The following is an 18788-nucleotide window of genomic DNA, read 5'->3' as shown; positions in this document are numbered from 1 at the left end:
TTTCCATTACCTCCATCGACCGTACAATTTCTGAGAATGCCAATAACGGAAAGGATAGCAGATTTATAGAATTCATCTAGCAAGTTGGAAGGAAAATCAATAGTCAGATTTGTTTGAATAGACACAGCAGTGCGAGGCGAAAGGTTGCTCCGTCGCACAGCAGTTGGTACGGTGGCAAAAAAAGACTTGGCTGAGTGCCTAAGATTTTTACGTTTATTCGTTGTATCTTTCAATATAAACCGCGATGCGCACGCTTCGCGACTCGGAAAAAAATCAAATCTGTTCGTTGCGGAGCACTGCTGTGGATACGTATTATGGGCCTATTCTGGAGGTAGCAAAAAAAGCAAAAAACTATTTTTGCTAGTAGTAAAAAATAGTTTTTTGCTTTTTTTGCTACTTCCAGAAAAGGCCCATTATCAAAATAGAAATTTCTAACATTTTTATCGATGACAATCGAAAAACTTCATCTTCCAATCAAAAAAGCACTATTGTTCACCAGAAAAAGTAACAGTTCCCAAACTTTTTGTCGTTATATTCTCATTTGAAGATGTCTTCTTCTTCTTTGATTTATTCTTCGGAGATCTTGGAGATGACGTGGAGCTCGAAGAGTTACGGTAGGCAGATAGATCAGCGGCCTCGCCTGGGTTTGAGAGACTTTCCACGTCGGTTGGCAACTTTGTATTCTGAAATTCAAAGTCCGTATGTGTGTCTGTTTTTCCGGATTACCTTAGTCTCATTCAACATAAACGCAAGAGTAGCCGATATGAAACTGAATAGTGCGATGACAACGAAAGGGAGCCAGTTGGGGGACAGGGCCTGAAAAAACGGAGACATCTGGATAGAAGGACACACAGACGGTACTTACGATATGCTTCAAATAAGGTGACATAATGATTCCCATACTTTGAGGGATGTTCATTAGGGAGAAGCAGAGTGATCTGACTGATGTGGGGAATTGCTCGTTGGCCCAGATCGGGTGGACGGAGTAGATGATTCTGAAGAAAATTCATGATGAAAGAGGGAAGCAAAAAAGAATTCTAGGAAGTGGGGTTCGAACCCGGGTCGTTAGATTACTGGGTAGGATCGTTATCCACTGCGCTATAAAGGTTGAAGTTGAGGCGCAGGTGAGAGGGCAGTGATAAAAGCAAAGGCAGTGGCGGTGGTGGTGGCGGGCAGCGCTGTCAGTGGCGACGACGAGCTGTGGCGCAACCGGTAACTAGTCTGACCACGGATCTCACTACCGGGGTTCGACACCACACTCCTCCAAATTTTTTTGCTTCTTTAAACTGGAAACCCAATGAAACTTACGTCGCCATAACCTTCGCTATCAACATCATTCCCAATTTCAGACTGTACACATCGAGGAATACTGTAACTCCGATGAGTGCCAAGGTCTGGAGTACGAGGCACCAGATGACAATGGTCTTCCGTCCCATAACAATCATGAGGGGGAGGACAGCGAGACCGGCTGAAACAAATAGTTTTGTTGGAGGAGGGGCTGGGGCACCTAAGGCGCGCGAGCGGTTACCAGGAATTTCTACAAGAGAAGAGTAGAGGAATGCTTGAATATGATCACTTCCCAGCTCAACGGAAAGGAAGGAGATGGCAAAGTAGACAAGGGAGATGACCATTCTGGAAAAAAGGTCTGTGTGTGAGTGTGTCCGAGTGTCCGGTGTCTGTCCACCCACTCTATAAATCCATTGGCAAATAGGATCCATATCAGTTTCTTGCTTCCAAGCATTGCCTTAAACGATTCGTGTTTCTCCTCGTGATGGGAGCTCTGCTGGCACTCGCTAAAGTCTGGCGTCTTCTTGTTGATTCTGAAAATGGAAAGTGGACATCCGGACACACAGACATACAGACAGACGGAGGGACATACCGATTCGCAGTTTTGATATACTTCTTCAGCCGTTCCGTTCGATTTTTCACAATCAACCAATGCGGTGATTCGGGCAGGAAACACCACAGGAAAAACGCGTAGACACCGGGAAATCCGGCGATGAAATATCTCCATCGCCAGTCATCTGTCATCAGGGTGACCATAAGAGTCCATATCATGCCGAGGGTCCACGCAACGTTGTAGACTACCGTAATCCAGGCACGCGCTTTTTCGGATATGTATTCGCACGTGGCGACACTGCCGACGGATAGGTAGGTCTGGAAGAAAAAAGTGATTAGACTTGATGTATGTCTGTGTGTCCGGACGTCCGAATGTCCGTGTGTCAGCGAATGCGGATGTCCGGGTTTCCGAACATGATTAGGTTTTCGAAAGTCATAAGATATAAAGTTTGATTAGTCTGTCTGTGCGCCTCGAAGTCAGAGTCCGGATGTCTATACGTCTGTCTGTATGTCTCTCTGTTCGTCCAGATGTCTAAATTCCCTTCAGATTCATATACCCCCGTATAGCCGCGCAAATCCACATATCATTTTGCGCCAATTTCCAAGTTTTCAAAATCTACTTGTCTGTATATGCAAAAGTCCGGATGTCCACATGCCTGTCTGTCTGTCTGTCTGTCTGTATGTCTGTCTGTCTGTCTGTCTGTCTGTCTGTCTGTCTGTCTGTCTGTATATCTAGATGTCCCGATTTTCACTTCTCGAAACACCAGGACATCTCAGCATCTGTCTGTTAGACTCTTTATCCTGATTTCCAGTTTTTCCTGTCTGTCTGTATGTCTTCATATCCAGATGTCTCCTCTACCCTCCACCATATTCCAGGATGCCCAGATGTCTGTCTGTCCCTGCTATCATCCAGATGTCCCCCCACTCACATCACTACACGCGCCAACCAACGCTCTCAACACAAGAAACACTCCGAAATTCGGACTAAACGAGGCGGCCACATTTCCCAAGAAAGCGAGAATTGCGGTCGAGACGATCACCGGTTTCCGGCCATATCTATCAGCTAGCATCGACATGAATGGGACGGCGACGATGGCCGCAATTGTGAAGATGGTCAGTCCGAACTCTTGGAAAAACCAATGAGAACACGAGAGCTCGAACTCGACGAGCAGATTCGTGTGCGCATTGTGATTGGTGATTCTGCAAGGTTTCGAGAAAAATTGGAAAATTTTGCAAAAATACGGTGTCAAGTGATTGTCACGTGAGATTACGGACTCCGGACCAGTACCGAAAACGGATATTCTTCCCGGTTGCTTATCAATTAGAGCAAATCGAAGCAGCCGACATCTCACGGGGAAATGCCAAATGTGGCATTTTATTCAATTAAAATCTCAAAAATTAAATAAAAATCTGCAAAACTATCGGTCAAGTTGGTGTCAATGGGACTGGGAGGGGAATCTGAGTTTGATAACCCACTGACTCCGGACCGGAGTGACAAATGAGAGAATCGACGTTCCTTATATACTAGACCCCCCGAAGAGCGGCCGACAATGTGCTGGCGAAGTTCTTGTTGTGTCTGATCGTCTACCGGAGAACTGAAGTCCATCACCTTTTTTCTCTGGGTCTCAAAACTCTCGCCATGACCAAAAAACCAAAGCGAGAGATAGCAAGACGCAGAGAAATTGTGAAATCGCCCGAAAGTTGTCGGCTGCTTGGAGGGTGACAGGTATATAAGCAGCCCGTATGCCGTCTTTTCAATGTCGGTCCGGAGTCAGTGGGTTATCCCATTACGAACTACCCCATTGGCACCAACTTGACCGTTGTTTTTGGAAAATGTTGGGGATGGAGAAGCGCGTCGAAGGAGCGCCAGACTTGAAAAGTGGGGGATTGTCGTGTTATTCTAGTTTTGATCTGGAAGAGGATTCGGAAAGTTTGTAATTCTGAAAGTCTGAAACAAATGAAATCATGTTTCCCAGTGAGGATCCAATCATCGTCTTCATGTCATATTCAGACTGTCTTCCTGTCTAACTAGGGAATGACTCACACATAGGATGGCAAGTTCCGTTTGAGCACTAAAATTTACCCAAAGTCTGGAGCTAAAATTCTCAAAACTGGGATGGACACCGCTAAAAAATGAATATAGATTCAGAATCAGGAAAACATCAGCTTTCCGCCGATATATGCCATGAGATGTTTTTCCGTACTATGTGTGAGTCGTTCCCTAGTAAGACAATCCGTTATCCCACCATCATTCCCAGAATGCAAAAAGCACCGGTCAAGTTGGTGTCAATGGGGGACTTCCTCTTCAATGATAACCCATCAACTCCGGACCGCACTGATGAAATGACTGGATGGACGGTGCTTATATACCAGACACCATCCGAGCGGCCGACATTTCGTTGGGGAATTTTTCATCACCTCTATTTGACTTGCGTCTCTCACTGATACATTATGAAATTCACTGCAAATTGTCGGCTGCTTGGAGGGTGACTGGTATATAAACACCCCGTTTGCAGTCATTTCTGGTTCGGTCCGGAGTCAATGGGTTATCCCATTACGAACTACCCCATTGACACCAACTTGACCGTTGTTTTTGGTAAATTTTGGGAAAGGAGAACGGCGTCGAAGGAACGCCAGGGCTATGGAATTTGTTCAGATTGTGAATCAATAATTGTGCTCCAGCGATTCTCCGGATGGTCTGCAATTCTGTTTACCCGAGGCGTCAGCAATGCCAACCAGTATTACGATACTCCGATCACCCGTCGCCTATTCTTCATATCACTTTCAGTTTCTACTTCCCCTCAATGCTCTTTTCCTCAAATTGGCTAGTAGACGGATCCTATCATCGAAGTAGATACAGTATGGATCTCCAACAAATATTTTGACAAGTCCTCGGACGGCTCAATATGTTTAGCACTTGAAGAGTAAAATCTGAAAATGATTCCATAGCCCTGGCGTTCCTTCGACGCGCTTCTCCTTCCTCCAAAATTCATCAAAAACAACGGTCAAGTTGGTGTCAATGGGGTAGTTCGTAATGGGATAACCCATTGACTCCGGACCGAACCAGAAATGACTGCAAACGGGCTGCTTGTATACCTGTCACCCTCCAAGCAGCCGACAACTTGCGAGGAATTTCATAACGTTTCAGTGAGAGACGCAAGTCAAATAGAGGTGATGAAACATTCCCCAACGAAATGTCGGTCGCTCGGTGGGTGTCTGGTATATAAGCACCGTCCATCCAGTCATTTCATCAGAGCGGTCCGGAGTTGATGGGTTATCATTGAAGAGGAAGTCCCCCATTGACACCAACTTGACCGGTGCTTTTTGCATTTTGTAACTAAGAATAAGGGAGGGATAACGGAGTGTCTTACTAGGGAACGACTCACACATAGTACGGAAAAACACCTCATTGTATATATCGACGGAAAGCTGATGTTTTCCTGATTCTGAATCTATATTCATTTTTAGCAGTGTCCATCCCAGTTTTGAGAATTTTAGCTCCAAACTTTGGGTAAATTTTAGTGCTCAAACAGAACTTGCCATCCTATGTGTGAGTCATTCCCTAGTTAGACAGGAAGACAGTCTGAATATGACATGGAGAAACATGATTTCATTTGTTTCAGACTTTCAGCATTACAAACTTTCAGAATCCTCTTCCAGATCAAAACTACAGTAATACGATCCCCCACTTTTTAAGTCTGGCGCTCCTTCGACGCGCTTCTCCATCCCCAACATTTTCCAAAAACAACGGTCAAGTTGGTGCCAATGGGGTAGTTCGTAATGGGATAACCCATTGACTCCGGACCGACATTTAAAAGACTGCATACGGGCTGCTTATATACCTGTCACCCTCCAAGCAGCCGACAATTTGCGGGCGATTTCACAATTTCTCTGCGTCTTGCTAACTCTCACCTCCTTCTTTGGTCACAGGAGACCCAGAGAAAGGAGAGGATGAACTGAGAGATTATATAACTTGAATAGACTCAGAGAAAGAGTGAACTTCGCCAGCGCATTGTCGGCCGCTCGTCGGGGGGTCTAGTATATAAGCGAACCGCATTCTCTCATTTCTCACACCGGTCCGGAGTCAGTGGGTTATCAGAATTTGAAACCCTCCCATTGACACCAACTTGACCGATAGTTTTGCAGATTTTTATTTAATTTTTGTGATTTCACTTTCATAAAATTCACATAATTTTTTTTCCCATCGCCCCATTTGGCATTTCCCCGTGAGATGTCGGCTGCTTCGATTTGCTCTAATTGATAAACAACAGAGGAGAGCATTCACTTCTTACTCGTCCAAAGTCCGTGGGTAATCTCGCGGGGCGATAACTTGACCCATTAATTTTGCAAATTTTTTGAATAAAAAAACTCTTTCTGGGACACCTTCGGCGCGTTTTTCGAAAACTCACTGCATCTTGGTCTCATTGACAATCCCACAGTAACCGCCTTTGAGTTCTCCGAATTTTCCTTTGGGTTCCGTTTCAATTTCGCAAGTTTGACTCATTGGGAGGGTCTGAAAATTTTGGGATAGTCTGTCGGTGTGTCCGGGTGTACGTATGTCCGAAATTCGGAAGTTTGTCAATATAGCGCGATTTCATAGCGCTTTTCGTGTACATAGAGAGTTTCGAGTATCTACGGACATTCGGTTCGTATTTCCAAATGTCCGGATGTCCAAAAAACTAATTTTTATTAAAAATTAGCATTTGAGCGCGTTTGCACCACTCGTTTTTTCAAAATCTCGATTTTTCACCCAAAACTCGAAATTCCAAAGTCGACTAACCTCATTATTCAAAACGCACTTCTTATCCAACCCCAACTGCACATAACTCATCACATAAATCGAGGACGAGTAGAAAAAATTGAGAGTTTGCACCAAAACGTAGGTCAAAATTTGATATTTTCCATAATTACCATAAGATTGCACAAATTTATCAGGATCCAACTTCTTCAAATGTCTCTCACTGTCTATCACATCTTCTGTCTGAATTCCTGTGTATTTTGATCCGTGTTTTCCAGACGAAACCAACTTTTTCCGTCTTTTCATCTGGATTTTCGGACTTCATTGAATCAAAATGTTCATAATTCCGTCTTGATATCGACATTATTATACGAAAATGAATTTTTTAGATTTTTCATTTCGTTTTCGCGAAAAATTCCACGTTTTTTTTCCGAAAATAAAATGTCAAGGAAAAAAAATTAAATTTAAACGCGCGCGTATTTTTATTGGTATCCGATGGAGCGCGCTTGCATTTATTCCCAAAAATTATTTTATTTCATTCATTTTCGGCCTTTTCTCAACTCAAATCGCTCTAATATAATCGTTTTTCTTGATTTTTTTCTTATTTTACCTTGAAAATAAATTAAATCCTTTATAAATAATCAATTTATCTTCCAGAAAATGCACCCGGACCAGAAAAAAACGTTCAAAGAGAAAAATGAGATTCGCAACAAATTGTTCAAGTCAACAAATGCAGAAAGACAGGATTGGCGGAAAAGTGGGTTTTCTAGACCTAAAAATTCAATTTTTCACATAAAATTCAGTTTAAAATCGAAATTTTTCCAGTGAAAGACGAGAAAAAGCGAAAAAAACGAGGAGAAAGTCATTCGAGAGGCGGAGGAAGCTAAGAAAGCGAAAATCGAGAAAGTTGATCACAGTAATTTCATTTTTACAGCGAAAATTGACAATTTTTCAACTAGAAACAGAATTTTCGACAGATTTTCAAATTTTTCACTAAAAATGATTTTAAATTCCCATTTTCAGCGCCACCCTTCACGATTTCCATCGCCGTGCCCGGACAATTCCTGAATAATGCTCAATCCAGTGAACTCCGCACTTATATGGCCGGACAAATCGCTCGCGCCGCCACACTTTATCGAGTCGACGAGATTATCATCTATGATGAGTCGTGTCGAATGACTGATGAGTGAGTTTTGAGGTTTTTAAGGAGGAAAATGCTGAAAAACGTAGATTTTGACATTAAAAATGGAGTTTTGACTCAGAAATTCTATTTTCGGTCAAAAACTGCTGAAATTTGAATAATTTACTGACAAGGGAATTGACTTTCGGTATGCGTTCAGAATTTTCTATAAACTTGCACACTGATAGTTTCGAGTCTGCTTTAAACAATGATAATAGTGAAAAAGTGCAAAACTCCCGAAAAGTTGGTCCTTCTCAGCCAGCGGTTGGATGGCCTCGTGGCAGTGAGTGGGACTGGTAGGAGGAAGGTCTGGGGATCGACCCTTCTCCCTTTTTTATTTTTTTTTGCATTTTGAAAGCTGGCTATAAAATGTCAACTACACCGTTTTCGAACTATTCCATCAAGTTTCCTTCCGTTTCGCACAGTTTTCTACATTTTCTGAACATTTGGAAGAAACTTTTTTTGAGAAAATTTTTTGTTCTCATGGTCTTATTCATGATGGAGACTTCTCTTTGACAATTCTTCCATTAATCTTGTTTTTTCCGAGGACATGCCGGATAATCGTACAGTGCCTTCTTCATTTTGAAATAATGTCTGGCTCGAGAGTAGATGAAAAATTTGGTTTACAAGCTTTCAAAATGAGTGGGTAGACCTTGGTGAGATGAGAGACAACGAGAACAAAAAAATTTCTGAAAAAAAGTTTCTTCCAAATGTTCAGAAAATGTAGAAAACTGTTCGAAACGGAAGGAAACTTGATGGAATAGTTCGAAAACGGTGTAGTTGACATTTTATAGCCAGCTTTCAAAATGCAAAAAAAAATAAAAAAGGGAGAAGGGTCGATCCCCAGACCTTCCTCCTACCAGTCCCACTCACTGCCACGAGGCCATCCAACCGCTGGCTGAGAAGGTAGCTAGTTGCCTTTACGAACCCGATAGTCCTCCCGAATTGTCACTCGTGTTTTCTATGATGAAAAATGAGCAAACTTTCGGAGCAAAAAAGTCCAACTTTTCGGGAGTTTTGCACTTTTTCACTATTATCATTGTTTAAAGCAGACTCGAAACTATCAGTGTGCAAGTTTATAGAAAATTCTGAACGCATACCGAAAGTCAATTCCCTTGTGAGGCTGGTGTACCTTTAGCGCGTTTTTGAGCTATTTATAACTCCGTTAGAGTAAGTTCCGCGACACTTTTCCAGTTTTGGGGTTCCAGTGCCAGGATCAAGGCTGTGTGAAAAAACGTTTCCGAAAATTTTTGACCGAAAAACCGAAAAATTCGAGAAAACTGACTGAAAATGAGTTTCTCTGACGACAATTGTGAGGCAAAAATCTTCGATTTGTATGAAAACTACAAGTTTTTACCAGGAAAGACTCCGAATACCTGGAAAAATCGAAAAATAACTATTTTTTTTACTAATTTTTGAAAATTTCAGCAGAAATTTCACTAATTTTCGAATTTTTTTTTTCGAAAACCACCGAATGATTTTTCGCAAAGCCCTGGTAGGATTAACCAGACTTGCAAAATTCCGGGCCGGGCCGGGCCGAGAAAGCTCCGGCCCGGCCCGGCCCGGTCGGCCCGGATTTGAATTTTTGAACTTTTTTCACTACAATTTTTTGTCCAAACCCTAGAAATTTTCATTCCGGCCCGGCCCGGCCCGGCCCGTTGCAAGTCTGGGATTAACTGCACCTAGTATCGTATTTTGAATTTCAGAAGCCACTGTAATGAGATTCTGAAAGATAGCGTAGAATAGCTTCAAACTACCTGAAATAATCCCAAAACTAGGGGTCCATAGCCCATTTTCTAACCATGTTTCTCTCCCAGAGCCGTCAATGCCTACTACAATGGAACGTGGCAAGGAAACCTGCTCCCAGCTGAAAACAACTACGAAGGATGCTTCTACCTCGCTAAAATTCTCGAATATCTCGAATGCCCGCAATACCTTCGGAAAGATCTCTTTCCAATCCAAAAACCACTAAAATACGCGGGTCTTCTGAATCCACTCGACGCTCAACATCATCTGAAGTATGATGAGAAGACATTCCGATTCCGTGAGGGTGTCGTGTTGAAGAAACGATCGAAAGAGGGACGTGGACCGATTTGTAGTATTGGATTGGATAAAGAGTTCGAGATTGATTCGGATGCTGTCTCTCTGCCACCGTATACTCGGGTTACTGTAGAGATTAAGAATTTGACAGAGCGTAAGGACATCTGGATTTACTTACAGACAGAAAGATAACTTGTTACAGAATGCAAATTGTATCGTGGAAGTATAACGAATGGAGCTGCGGTGACACGAGAAACCGGACAGTATTGGGGATATTCAGTGAGATTGTTGACTGGATTGCAGAAGGTTTTGGAAGGGTTAGTCATTGGGATTCTAGATTTTGAGCCCTAAAATCTGAAAATTAGCTTCAAAAGCAGCGATTTTTCCCAAGATTTGGGTTTCTGATATAGTTTTAGGCTGAAACTTCAAAATTTTCGTGCTATAATTGAGGTTAAAACGTCTGAAAATAGTCCTAGTTCCTGGAATTTGAAGTCCGAAACCCTGATTGTTGCTGACGGAGGTTTTTAGGCGAGTACCTACATTTTTAGTTATCTGAGCCAATTTTCAGCTGAAAATTCCAGATTTCTTACTAAAAATAGGTTCAGAGCGTGTGAAACGTCGATCTGGCTTCTTTTCTCAACAAATGTTTCAAGTTTTATTCTGCAATTTCATAATTTTTCGTTGAAATGAATTCCAGAGTGTCTGGAAATGTTTATCTGACAAAGTTTTATTGAGATTCATCTCATTTTGTATTGATTTTGAGCTAAAATTTGCAACAAAATGTAAAAATCGCTTCTATGATCATCATTTTTATTTCTATTAATTCCAGAAAGAAGTTCGACATGGTCGCCGGTGTGTCTCCACGTGGAAAGCTTGCCACTGAGATGGACGTTTGTATTCTGAATAAACCGTAAGTTTTTCAGATACGATGGAAAAAACGCGCTGAAGGTGCGCCAGATTCGAAACAGTTGAGGGCATCTGGGCTTACCGACCCGGTTTAGAAATAATTTGGAGGAGAAAAGAGCAGTGAACAGAAAATAACAGTATTTCGAATCACTGATATGAAAAAAGCGTCAAAGGCACTCCAGTTCAGTAACAAACAGACCTCCGGTGCTTGTGGCAAACATCTGTCTGAAATTGGCTTTGTTGTTGCAATTTTCAACTTTGACGCGCTGAAAATGCACAGCTCAATGACAGGCGGACATACAGATATTCTGACATATTAGCACAACACGCTTTTTACAACCGCGCTCTACCGAAACCGAAGAAAATTGAGTGCGAAATTGAGAGACTCTCAGAAAAAGAGACAATTTTCAGACTTGCAACGGACCGGACCGGGTCACAGTACAAAAATTTGAAATTTTGAATTTTTTGAAAGATTTTTCGACTATGTTATTACATATCGATAAAACACAAGCTTATATAAGATTTTTGGCCATTTTTGATGAAAATTTGAAAAAAATCGAAAAATGTTGTTAAAAAATAGTGCACATTTTTTGGCTGCGGGTCGACCGGGCCGATATTTTGCAAGTCTGACAACTTTCAAGGGGATTTCGATGGAGCGCAGTTGTAAGAACTGTGCCAAGCTAATACACAGTCACTGAGAACTTCTAGATTTTCATTTTAATAGCTCGCCAAAAACCACGCCGATCATCCCATTTTGGCCCTTAAACTCCCTCTCTCATTCCTATTGTTTCAGTAAAATCCTGCTCGTGTTCGGAGGTGTCGCCGGTGTGGACGCCGCCGTGGAATCTGAAGAACTGGCCGAATGGCGTCGTGCTGAGGACGCATTCGATATGCTCATCAGAACTACGTCACTGCCAAATGGATCACGCAGTGAGAGAGTCGAAGAGAATGTTTTGTCAGTGTTGGCACAGGTTCAATGTCGTTTGGAGACTTTGAATCAGTTGTGAGAAGGAGAAGATTAGCTGACCATCTTTTTTAGTTGATTTTATTGAATTTTTGAGGAGAAAAGTGCTGGAAATTAGTTGAAAATTGAAAATTTTGCGAGTTTTAGAGAAGAAATAACAAACTTTGACTGAAAAACCGCCGAAAACTGATGAAAATCGATTTAAAAACCGTTTTTTGAGTATTTTTTGTCATTTTTAGTTACAAATTTGTCATTTTCCATTAAAAGAAACTCTTAAAAACCGATTTTCAGCCTTTTTCCCTCTGAAATTCTATATTTTTCCTTTGTTTTCTCCCCATTTTCCACTTTTTTCTTGTATGTTCCGTATTCTCTTGCTCTCCTGTTATTCTTCCCATTTTAATTTCTTCATTTTTTCACACTCAATTTGTTAAATGCTTATTCGTTATACCTTCTTTTGTTATCAGTTATTATCCATTGTTTCCTCTAAAAAATGCACTTGTTATCCAAAAAATCTCAGAAATTCTACATTTTTTTATGGTCACTGGCCTCTCGATTCTATCGAAAATCCTTCCTTTTTCTGTTTTAGGAATTTTTCCAGAAAATTGAGATTTCAGAAGTGAGAAAAATGAATCGACTCTTCGGTGTCATTCGTAACGTCAACGTGTTTTCGGCAGTGTCGAAAAAGGTGAGATTTTATTGATTTTTTTGGCAGAAAAATGGAAAAAAAGAGAACATTTTTCATCAAAATCGGGTTTTATTTGAAAAAGCTCAAAATTTGGATAAGAATCTCCAAGTTTGAGTTTTTCTCGTAGAAAACGCGCCCAAGGCACGCCAGCGAATCGTTTTCACTATTCAGAGCGCGCCAACCATAAAATTGCTGATCATCAACATAAAAAACGCGCCAACAGCGCACCAGTTTTCATTCTGAAAAACGCGTCTATGGAACGCCAGGCTATAATTTTTATATTTTTTGAGCTCATAAATATCTTCAGAATTTCGCGCCATCGGCGCACCAGACTTGAAATTTTTCAACGATTTAAAAACGCGCCGACAGCGCCCCAGCCTCGATTCTATTCTTCAATTTCCAGATTCCCTCGATGACCCCACCGTCATCAATAATGTTGCGAAGTGTGCGTGAATTGACGAATCAGTCGAAAAATGTGTATGCGACGAGAGAAGTTGTGATAGGAGCACCCGAGTTGAAGAAGGGAAGAAAGAGTTAGTTTTTTTTTGGTTTTTTGCTGGAATTTTTAAAATTCGAGAAAAAAACATTAAAATGGATAAATGAAGAAAAAAGAATTTTTCGAATTATCGAGATTTCAAGCCTACTTTTATAATTGTTGAGGAGATTTTTTTTCAAAAATTGCAGTTTCTCTCAGTTGTCTTACTAACTGCACACTATTTGTCGTTGAGAAAAATCACTTTTAAAAAATGGAAAAAAATATGATTTTTGCTTGAAAATCTGCAAATTGTGTTTATTTCTTGATTTTTTCATGGAATTTGGATGAAATTAAAGATTATTATATCTGCAATATCCAGACTTGTCACGGGCCGGGCCGGGCCGGGCCGAAATCAGGAAAAATCTCGGCCCGGCCCGGTCAAGAAAAATCTCAGCCCGGCCCGGCCCGGCCCGCTCGGCTCGTTTTGAAACATTTTGAGTTTTTGAATTTTTTTTGGAATTTTTTGAAATTTTCTGAAAAATGTGAATATGTATGATAATTTAAGCATTTTTACTCTATTTTTTCTAAAAAATTTCAAATAAAATTTGGTAGAAACGGGTTCCCATTTTTGAATCCGGGCAGACCGGGCCAAGAGAAATTTCGGCCCGGCCCGGCCCGGCCCGATTTTTGACAAGTCTGGCAATATCAACGCAATAGCAATATCATCTTTATAGTCTGCTCGTAAGGATTTTTACCGTTTCCCAGATGTTCAGCTATTCGTCTTACTGTGATAACATTAAATTGTTCAGTCTGTAACTCTGTTCATTTTGATGCTTCGTTTAAATCAGTGCAAAAACCATAGTTGTCTAGGCACGGCTAGGCCCGGCCCGGCTTCAAAAAATGATCCTTTTTTCCCAAAATTTTTTCGAAGTTTTTTTAATTTTTCATGAAAAATGTGACTATTTTTCAAAATTTCTTCTAATTCTGACTAGGGAAGGCCTCGGGGTGACCGTGGAGTTATGGGACGTGAGCTATATCATTGGAAAGCTGGGAAAACGCTGATTCCAAATATATATTCAGTTTTTGCCCTCGAGGCCTGGTATTCGAGAAAAACAGGGTCAAAGTAAGGAAAAATGACTAATTATTGCCTTTCTAACACGCGAAAAAATGTTTGCAATTTTCGCGTGTTAAAAAGGCAATAATTTGTCATTTTTCTGAACTTTGACCTTGTGTTTCTCAAATACCAGGCCTCGAGGGCAAAAACTAAGTATATATTTGGAATCAGCGTTCTCTCAGCTTTCCAATGATATAGGTCACGTCCTATAACTCCACGGTCACCCCGAGGCCTTCCCTAGTGAGTGATATTTGAGAATTTGAGTTTTTCGCGAAAAAAGTTCGAAAAAAATTTTGAAACAGTTTGAATTTTTGAATTTGGCGCCAATTTTCCGGGCCTTGACAACTATGGCAAAAACTATACAATAACTTTCTGCTCTCAATTAAAGGTGAACAAATCTGATTTTAAAAGACGGATAAGCAGATTCGAGTTGGTTGAAACAATTGCAGAACATGTGAAAGTTCGGAAAATCAATTTTTCCAAAAGTTAGAAATTTATTTATTTCCCGAGAATGTCTCATTTGTAAACACTACTGCTCTACACTCCTGACCGTTCACAACCTCCACTATTAGTTCTTAAATAAGTGAGAAATATAAAAATAGACCACAAAGTAGAACACAGAACAGAAAACCGTGTCTTTCCCCACCTGGTATGTGTGTTGTTTCTATTTGAACTAGAACATATATATCGCAGTTTTCGAAATTCTTTGGTCTTTTTCCCTTTTTTCTTGTTAAGTCAGTTGTCGATGTTACAAGATATATTTACTCTTGCGATTTTTTATTCTACTGCCAGCTATAATACCATATGACACCCGAAAAGCGAAATAAAGTAAAAAAAGTTGCAAAATTAAGGAAATTTAGCTAGAAATTGACGGTTTTGCGCTCTTTTCACTATAACTGACCCCTTTTCAGACCCTTAAAAGCGTCAAAGGTGCGCCAGGCTACATTATGATAAATCTACAGTACACCATGCAAGAAGTGACCAGTAACTGAAAAAAAGTGATTTTCCAGTGTTTTTTAGCAAATTTTACGTTGAAAATGTTATTTTTTAAGCGAAAATTAGCTGAAAACTGCAGAATTTTACTAAATTTTAGTTGAAACACTTCGAAAAATGAGAAAAGCGTACGCGTCAACGACACCCCAGACTTTATTTGTAGAAATAGAGGCCGGTCATCACAGTACTTCAGGTAGCACAGATCCTGCTGTATAATTCGGAAAACGCGTCACAGGCGCGCCAGGTCTCTTTCCAAGTTCGCTCTAAACGCGTCCAAGGCGCTCCAGCGATTCTATCAACTTGGTTCTACAGTATCCTCTGTGGTTTACTTGTCTTCTTACAAAACTGTTTAGAACAAACGCGCCGAACGATACGCCAGCGCCGTTTCCACATAAGCCTACAGTAATCCCCTTTTTTCTCTCTCTCCCCTTCCCATCGGCGACTTTTGTTGTTTTTTCAACCATTTTTTCTCTCAATTTTCCCATACCGTTCCCCTCTTTTCTTCTCTATTTGCTCTCCCTCAGCTGCACCACCACCGGCGAAAACCAGGTTCGAAAATCGGTCGAAACAAATAGAGAGAGAGAATAACATCGATCTCCTTCTCCTTTTTTGCAATTTTCTACTTTTTTTTTGAACTAATCAAGTTATACTGTAGTTATGTGATAGTGTGCAGAACAATGTTCACAGAACACGCTATTCTTCTCTGTTGAAGCAAAAGAATGAAAGCAGAAAAGAAGAAAGAAGAAGAAGAAGAAGTGGCGTGATTTGATTCTTTGATTCAAATCGGTTCGGACATGATAAAGAATATATCGGATGCTTTATTTAGAGATATTATATCATCTGATCGGTCGATAGGTCATAATACGATTTTGCTTTTTTTGTAGTCTGATAGGGAAATAGGCTAGATTCTGGGTAGATTTGGACTGAACGATTCCAGTAAATCCTTATAACTTTTAAACCGGATGGGATATTCTGAACATTCTGAAACATCCCTGGTTGTCCATTGAGTTTTGAGTGCGCTTAGAAGGTCCACAATGTCACGAACTACAATACGCGTCAACGACACGCCAGACTTCTTTTGTAGAAATCGTGTTCTTCACCGTACTTTTGGTAGCACAGATCCTGCTGTAAAACTCTCGAAAAGGCGTCAGAGGCACGCCAGCTCTCTTTTCGAATTCGCTCAAAAACTGTTAATGAGAAGTTTAACTCCGAGACCTTTTAAAGCCAAGATTCAGTTTTAAAACGTCCAGTTTCATATAAACTCGGTTTCAAAAAGCTCTGAAATGTGAAATTTTCGAATTTTTCTTCGAATCCATCGTTGTGATAATAGTTAGTCGATAAAACTACTGCATATTCAGTCCACCATTTCAAAACGTCTCGGTTTCGAAATATCCTGGTTATGAAGTTACCTCGAATCTTTTTTCTTTTTTTCGAGTCTTCAAGCTTATAATCTAACTCAATTCATTCGCTTCATGCTCGATGAGATATCTGAAACCATGTATTCAGAATTTTCAAAACACCGCGTCAGAGTCACGCCAGTGGATCCTGTAGTTTATTAGCTAACCGTCTATCTGTAAATTCGTTTGTCCGGATGTCCACAGTTCTGCCAACAGAAATTTTTCCTGAAGAAGATCCTTATTTGTGTCTTCAGAATCTCTGAAAGTTCTTCTGAATTCTCTATATTTGATCTACGCAAACTCCGTGCGTCACACCGACAGAATATTCGATCATCTGATCCATTTCTCTGAAACTCGATATTCTGGCTGAATTCTGGCTAACGAGCAAGCGTCTGAATAAACTAGAATTAGATACTTTCAGAGAGTGTGTCATGTGATTCTTTTATTATTATGACGATGCTGTTTTCGCACTTTGTAACCTGAGAGCACACAACTAGGTGATCAAAGTGTATTCAGATAGATTTGGTTTTTGATATTCTGATTTTCCAGAAAACAGAATGATTTACAACGTGTTAAGAGACACCCTCACCTTGTTTGCTCTAATCAATCGGAAATGTAAGAAGAAAAAGGAGAAATCTTCAAAAAACAGAATCTGAATGTCTGGAAAATCGGAAATTCGATCATACAGCGAACATTTTTCCTAGTTTGGTTCATTTTTCCAACGGTGACTTACTGGCGTGCCTCAGGCGCGTTTCTAAGTCTGCAAAGACCATTAGAAGTCTGTTGGGTCTGAGATTCCGTCTGGCGTGCCTCCATCGCTTTACACTTTTTAAAGGTTTACGGAGACCGTCGGGATACCGTTACGCTTGAAATTTGAACTTTCTGGCGTGTCTCTGACGCGTTCCTATACAAGCTGATGCGAGTGAGTCAGATGTTCCGTTTGAAATTCTGTCTGGCGTGCCTTTGGCGCTCCGTCTGAAAATAACTCGGACATCGTAAATTCGACTACTGAACTCAGTTTTCTGCCAAAATTTTAGATTTTGGATATTTCACAAGATTTTGAAGTCTAGAAATTTGCTACCCAGTATCGTCATGTCCCCATGGTAAAGCTGATTTATCTTGATCGTATTTTGTGAAGAACCTTTCAGAATCTTGCTACCGTCTGGAAGTTACAGTTCCTTCTTTTTCCCTCGAAAAACTGCTTTCTTAGGTTCTTCTGAATTCCACAGTTTTCTCTACGCCACGCCCCCCCCCCTTTCTCCTCTTCTCACGTGATTCTCGCTATCCCGTTCACTGTCACTATATCAGAAGACAACATATACAACAATGTATACAAATATCGGCCCATTCTTTTCTCATAGAAGAAATGAGAAAACACGTGATTTCCCAGTGCCGACAGAGTGAGACCATGAAGACGGCGGCAACATACACTTTAGTCGTCTCTCTATTGTTGTCTTGTTGTCTATTTCTCCCTCCTCCGTATCCGTTTACACGCTAAGGCGTGAACTTTTTCCTGATAAAAAGGACAGTTAGTCGGTCAGATAGCGGAAAGGTGGAGGGTATCAAAGAACGAGGTGGACTGATATGGAGAAAAAGAAGATAAGAGAGAACGAGAAGATATTGAACTTTTGGTTCATGTTTTTGTTTGTTCAGTGGAGGACATCCGCACGCACAGACAGACAGATAGATCTGGAGACATCTGTCAGAGTTGCATGGCATTCCGACTTCCGAGTTCCGGATAAGGAATTTCACTTCCGACTCCCGACTTCCGTCATTCCATAATTATGAAATTCACGAAGAATTTGAAAAATGGTCTAGAAGACAGAAAATAGGCTTTTCTTCAGCCGAAAACTAATTTTCCTTTGATTTTCGCGAATTTTAGAATCTTTGCGATAAAATCTACTTCCGACTTCCGGATAAGAAAATTTAACTTTCTGGCACCTCTGATATCTGGTTAAACTTGGCTAAGAACGACTCCAGGAAGAGGTTTCTAGAGTTGTGGACATCCGGACAAATCGGACGAAAGACCGACTTGAATCAGTGGACATTTAGATAGACAGATCTATAGATAAACAAGTCTTCGTATAGATACTGATTGAGGACATCCGGAAGAACCATTTCACACTCAGATAGACTTCTGATGCGATTTTGGCATCCATCTGTGCCTCGGTTTGTCCAGATTTTCAATCATTTGAACAACTCTATACATTGGCCCCGTATCCGATCAGTAAGATTTGGGTCGTTACGCATTGAAAAGCTTCCAAGCGAATTTGGTGTCTATCTGTGTGTATGTTTGTCCAGATGTTCATATTCTACAGTTCGCGATTTTGCTCTGTGATCCAATTTGGTATTATGCCAAATTTAGTCTTCGTATCCATTGAGCACGATTTCAGTCGCTATTCAGTGATTATCAATACCCAACGATATCCTCTGAACAAACACGATTTCTCGGGTGTC

At 40.8% G+C, this 18788-nt stretch overlaps 2 protein-coding genes across 2 annotated transcripts; one reads left to right on the top strand and one right to left on the bottom strand.

Annotated features, from left to right (window-relative positions):
* Positions 1-485: 485 nt before the first annotated feature.
* On the bottom strand, positions 486-6883 carry GCK72_008640 (uncharacterized protein; the record flags this gene model as incomplete). Its single annotated transcript, XM_003093734.2, has 10 exons — positions 486-683; positions 727-816; positions 866-995; positions 1309-1468; positions 1529-1632; positions 1689-1820; positions 1880-2157; positions 2769-3039; positions 6249-6352; positions 6620-6883. 10 exons carry the CDS (start codon positions 6881-6883, stop codon positions 486-488), a joined length of 1731 nt encoding a protein of 576 aa, XP_003093782.2.
* Positions 1569-11710, top strand: GCK72_008639 (uncharacterized protein; the record flags this gene model as incomplete). The annotated part of the gene is made up of 8 exons (XM_053726938.1): positions 1569-1643; positions 2716-2952; positions 7235-7334; positions 7601-7763; positions 9575-9951; positions 10000-10114; positions 10627-10707; positions 11497-11710. The coding sequence occupies 8 exons, from the start codon at positions 1569-1571 to the stop codon at positions 11708-11710; spliced, it is 1362 nt and encodes a 453-aa protein (XP_053586515.1).
* Between the last annotated feature and the right edge of the window lie 7078 nt (positions 11711-18788).

The sequence above is a fragment of the Caenorhabditis remanei genome, chromosome III (assembly GCF_010183535.1).
Source record: "Caenorhabditis remanei strain PX506 chromosome III, whole genome shotgun sequence".
Taxonomy (NCBI): Eukaryota; Metazoa; Nematoda; class Chromadorea; order Rhabditida; family Rhabditidae; genus Caenorhabditis; species Caenorhabditis remanei.
The sequence above is the reverse complement of the archived record's forward strand: the minus strand, read 5'-3'. Positions and strand labels throughout refer to the sequence as shown.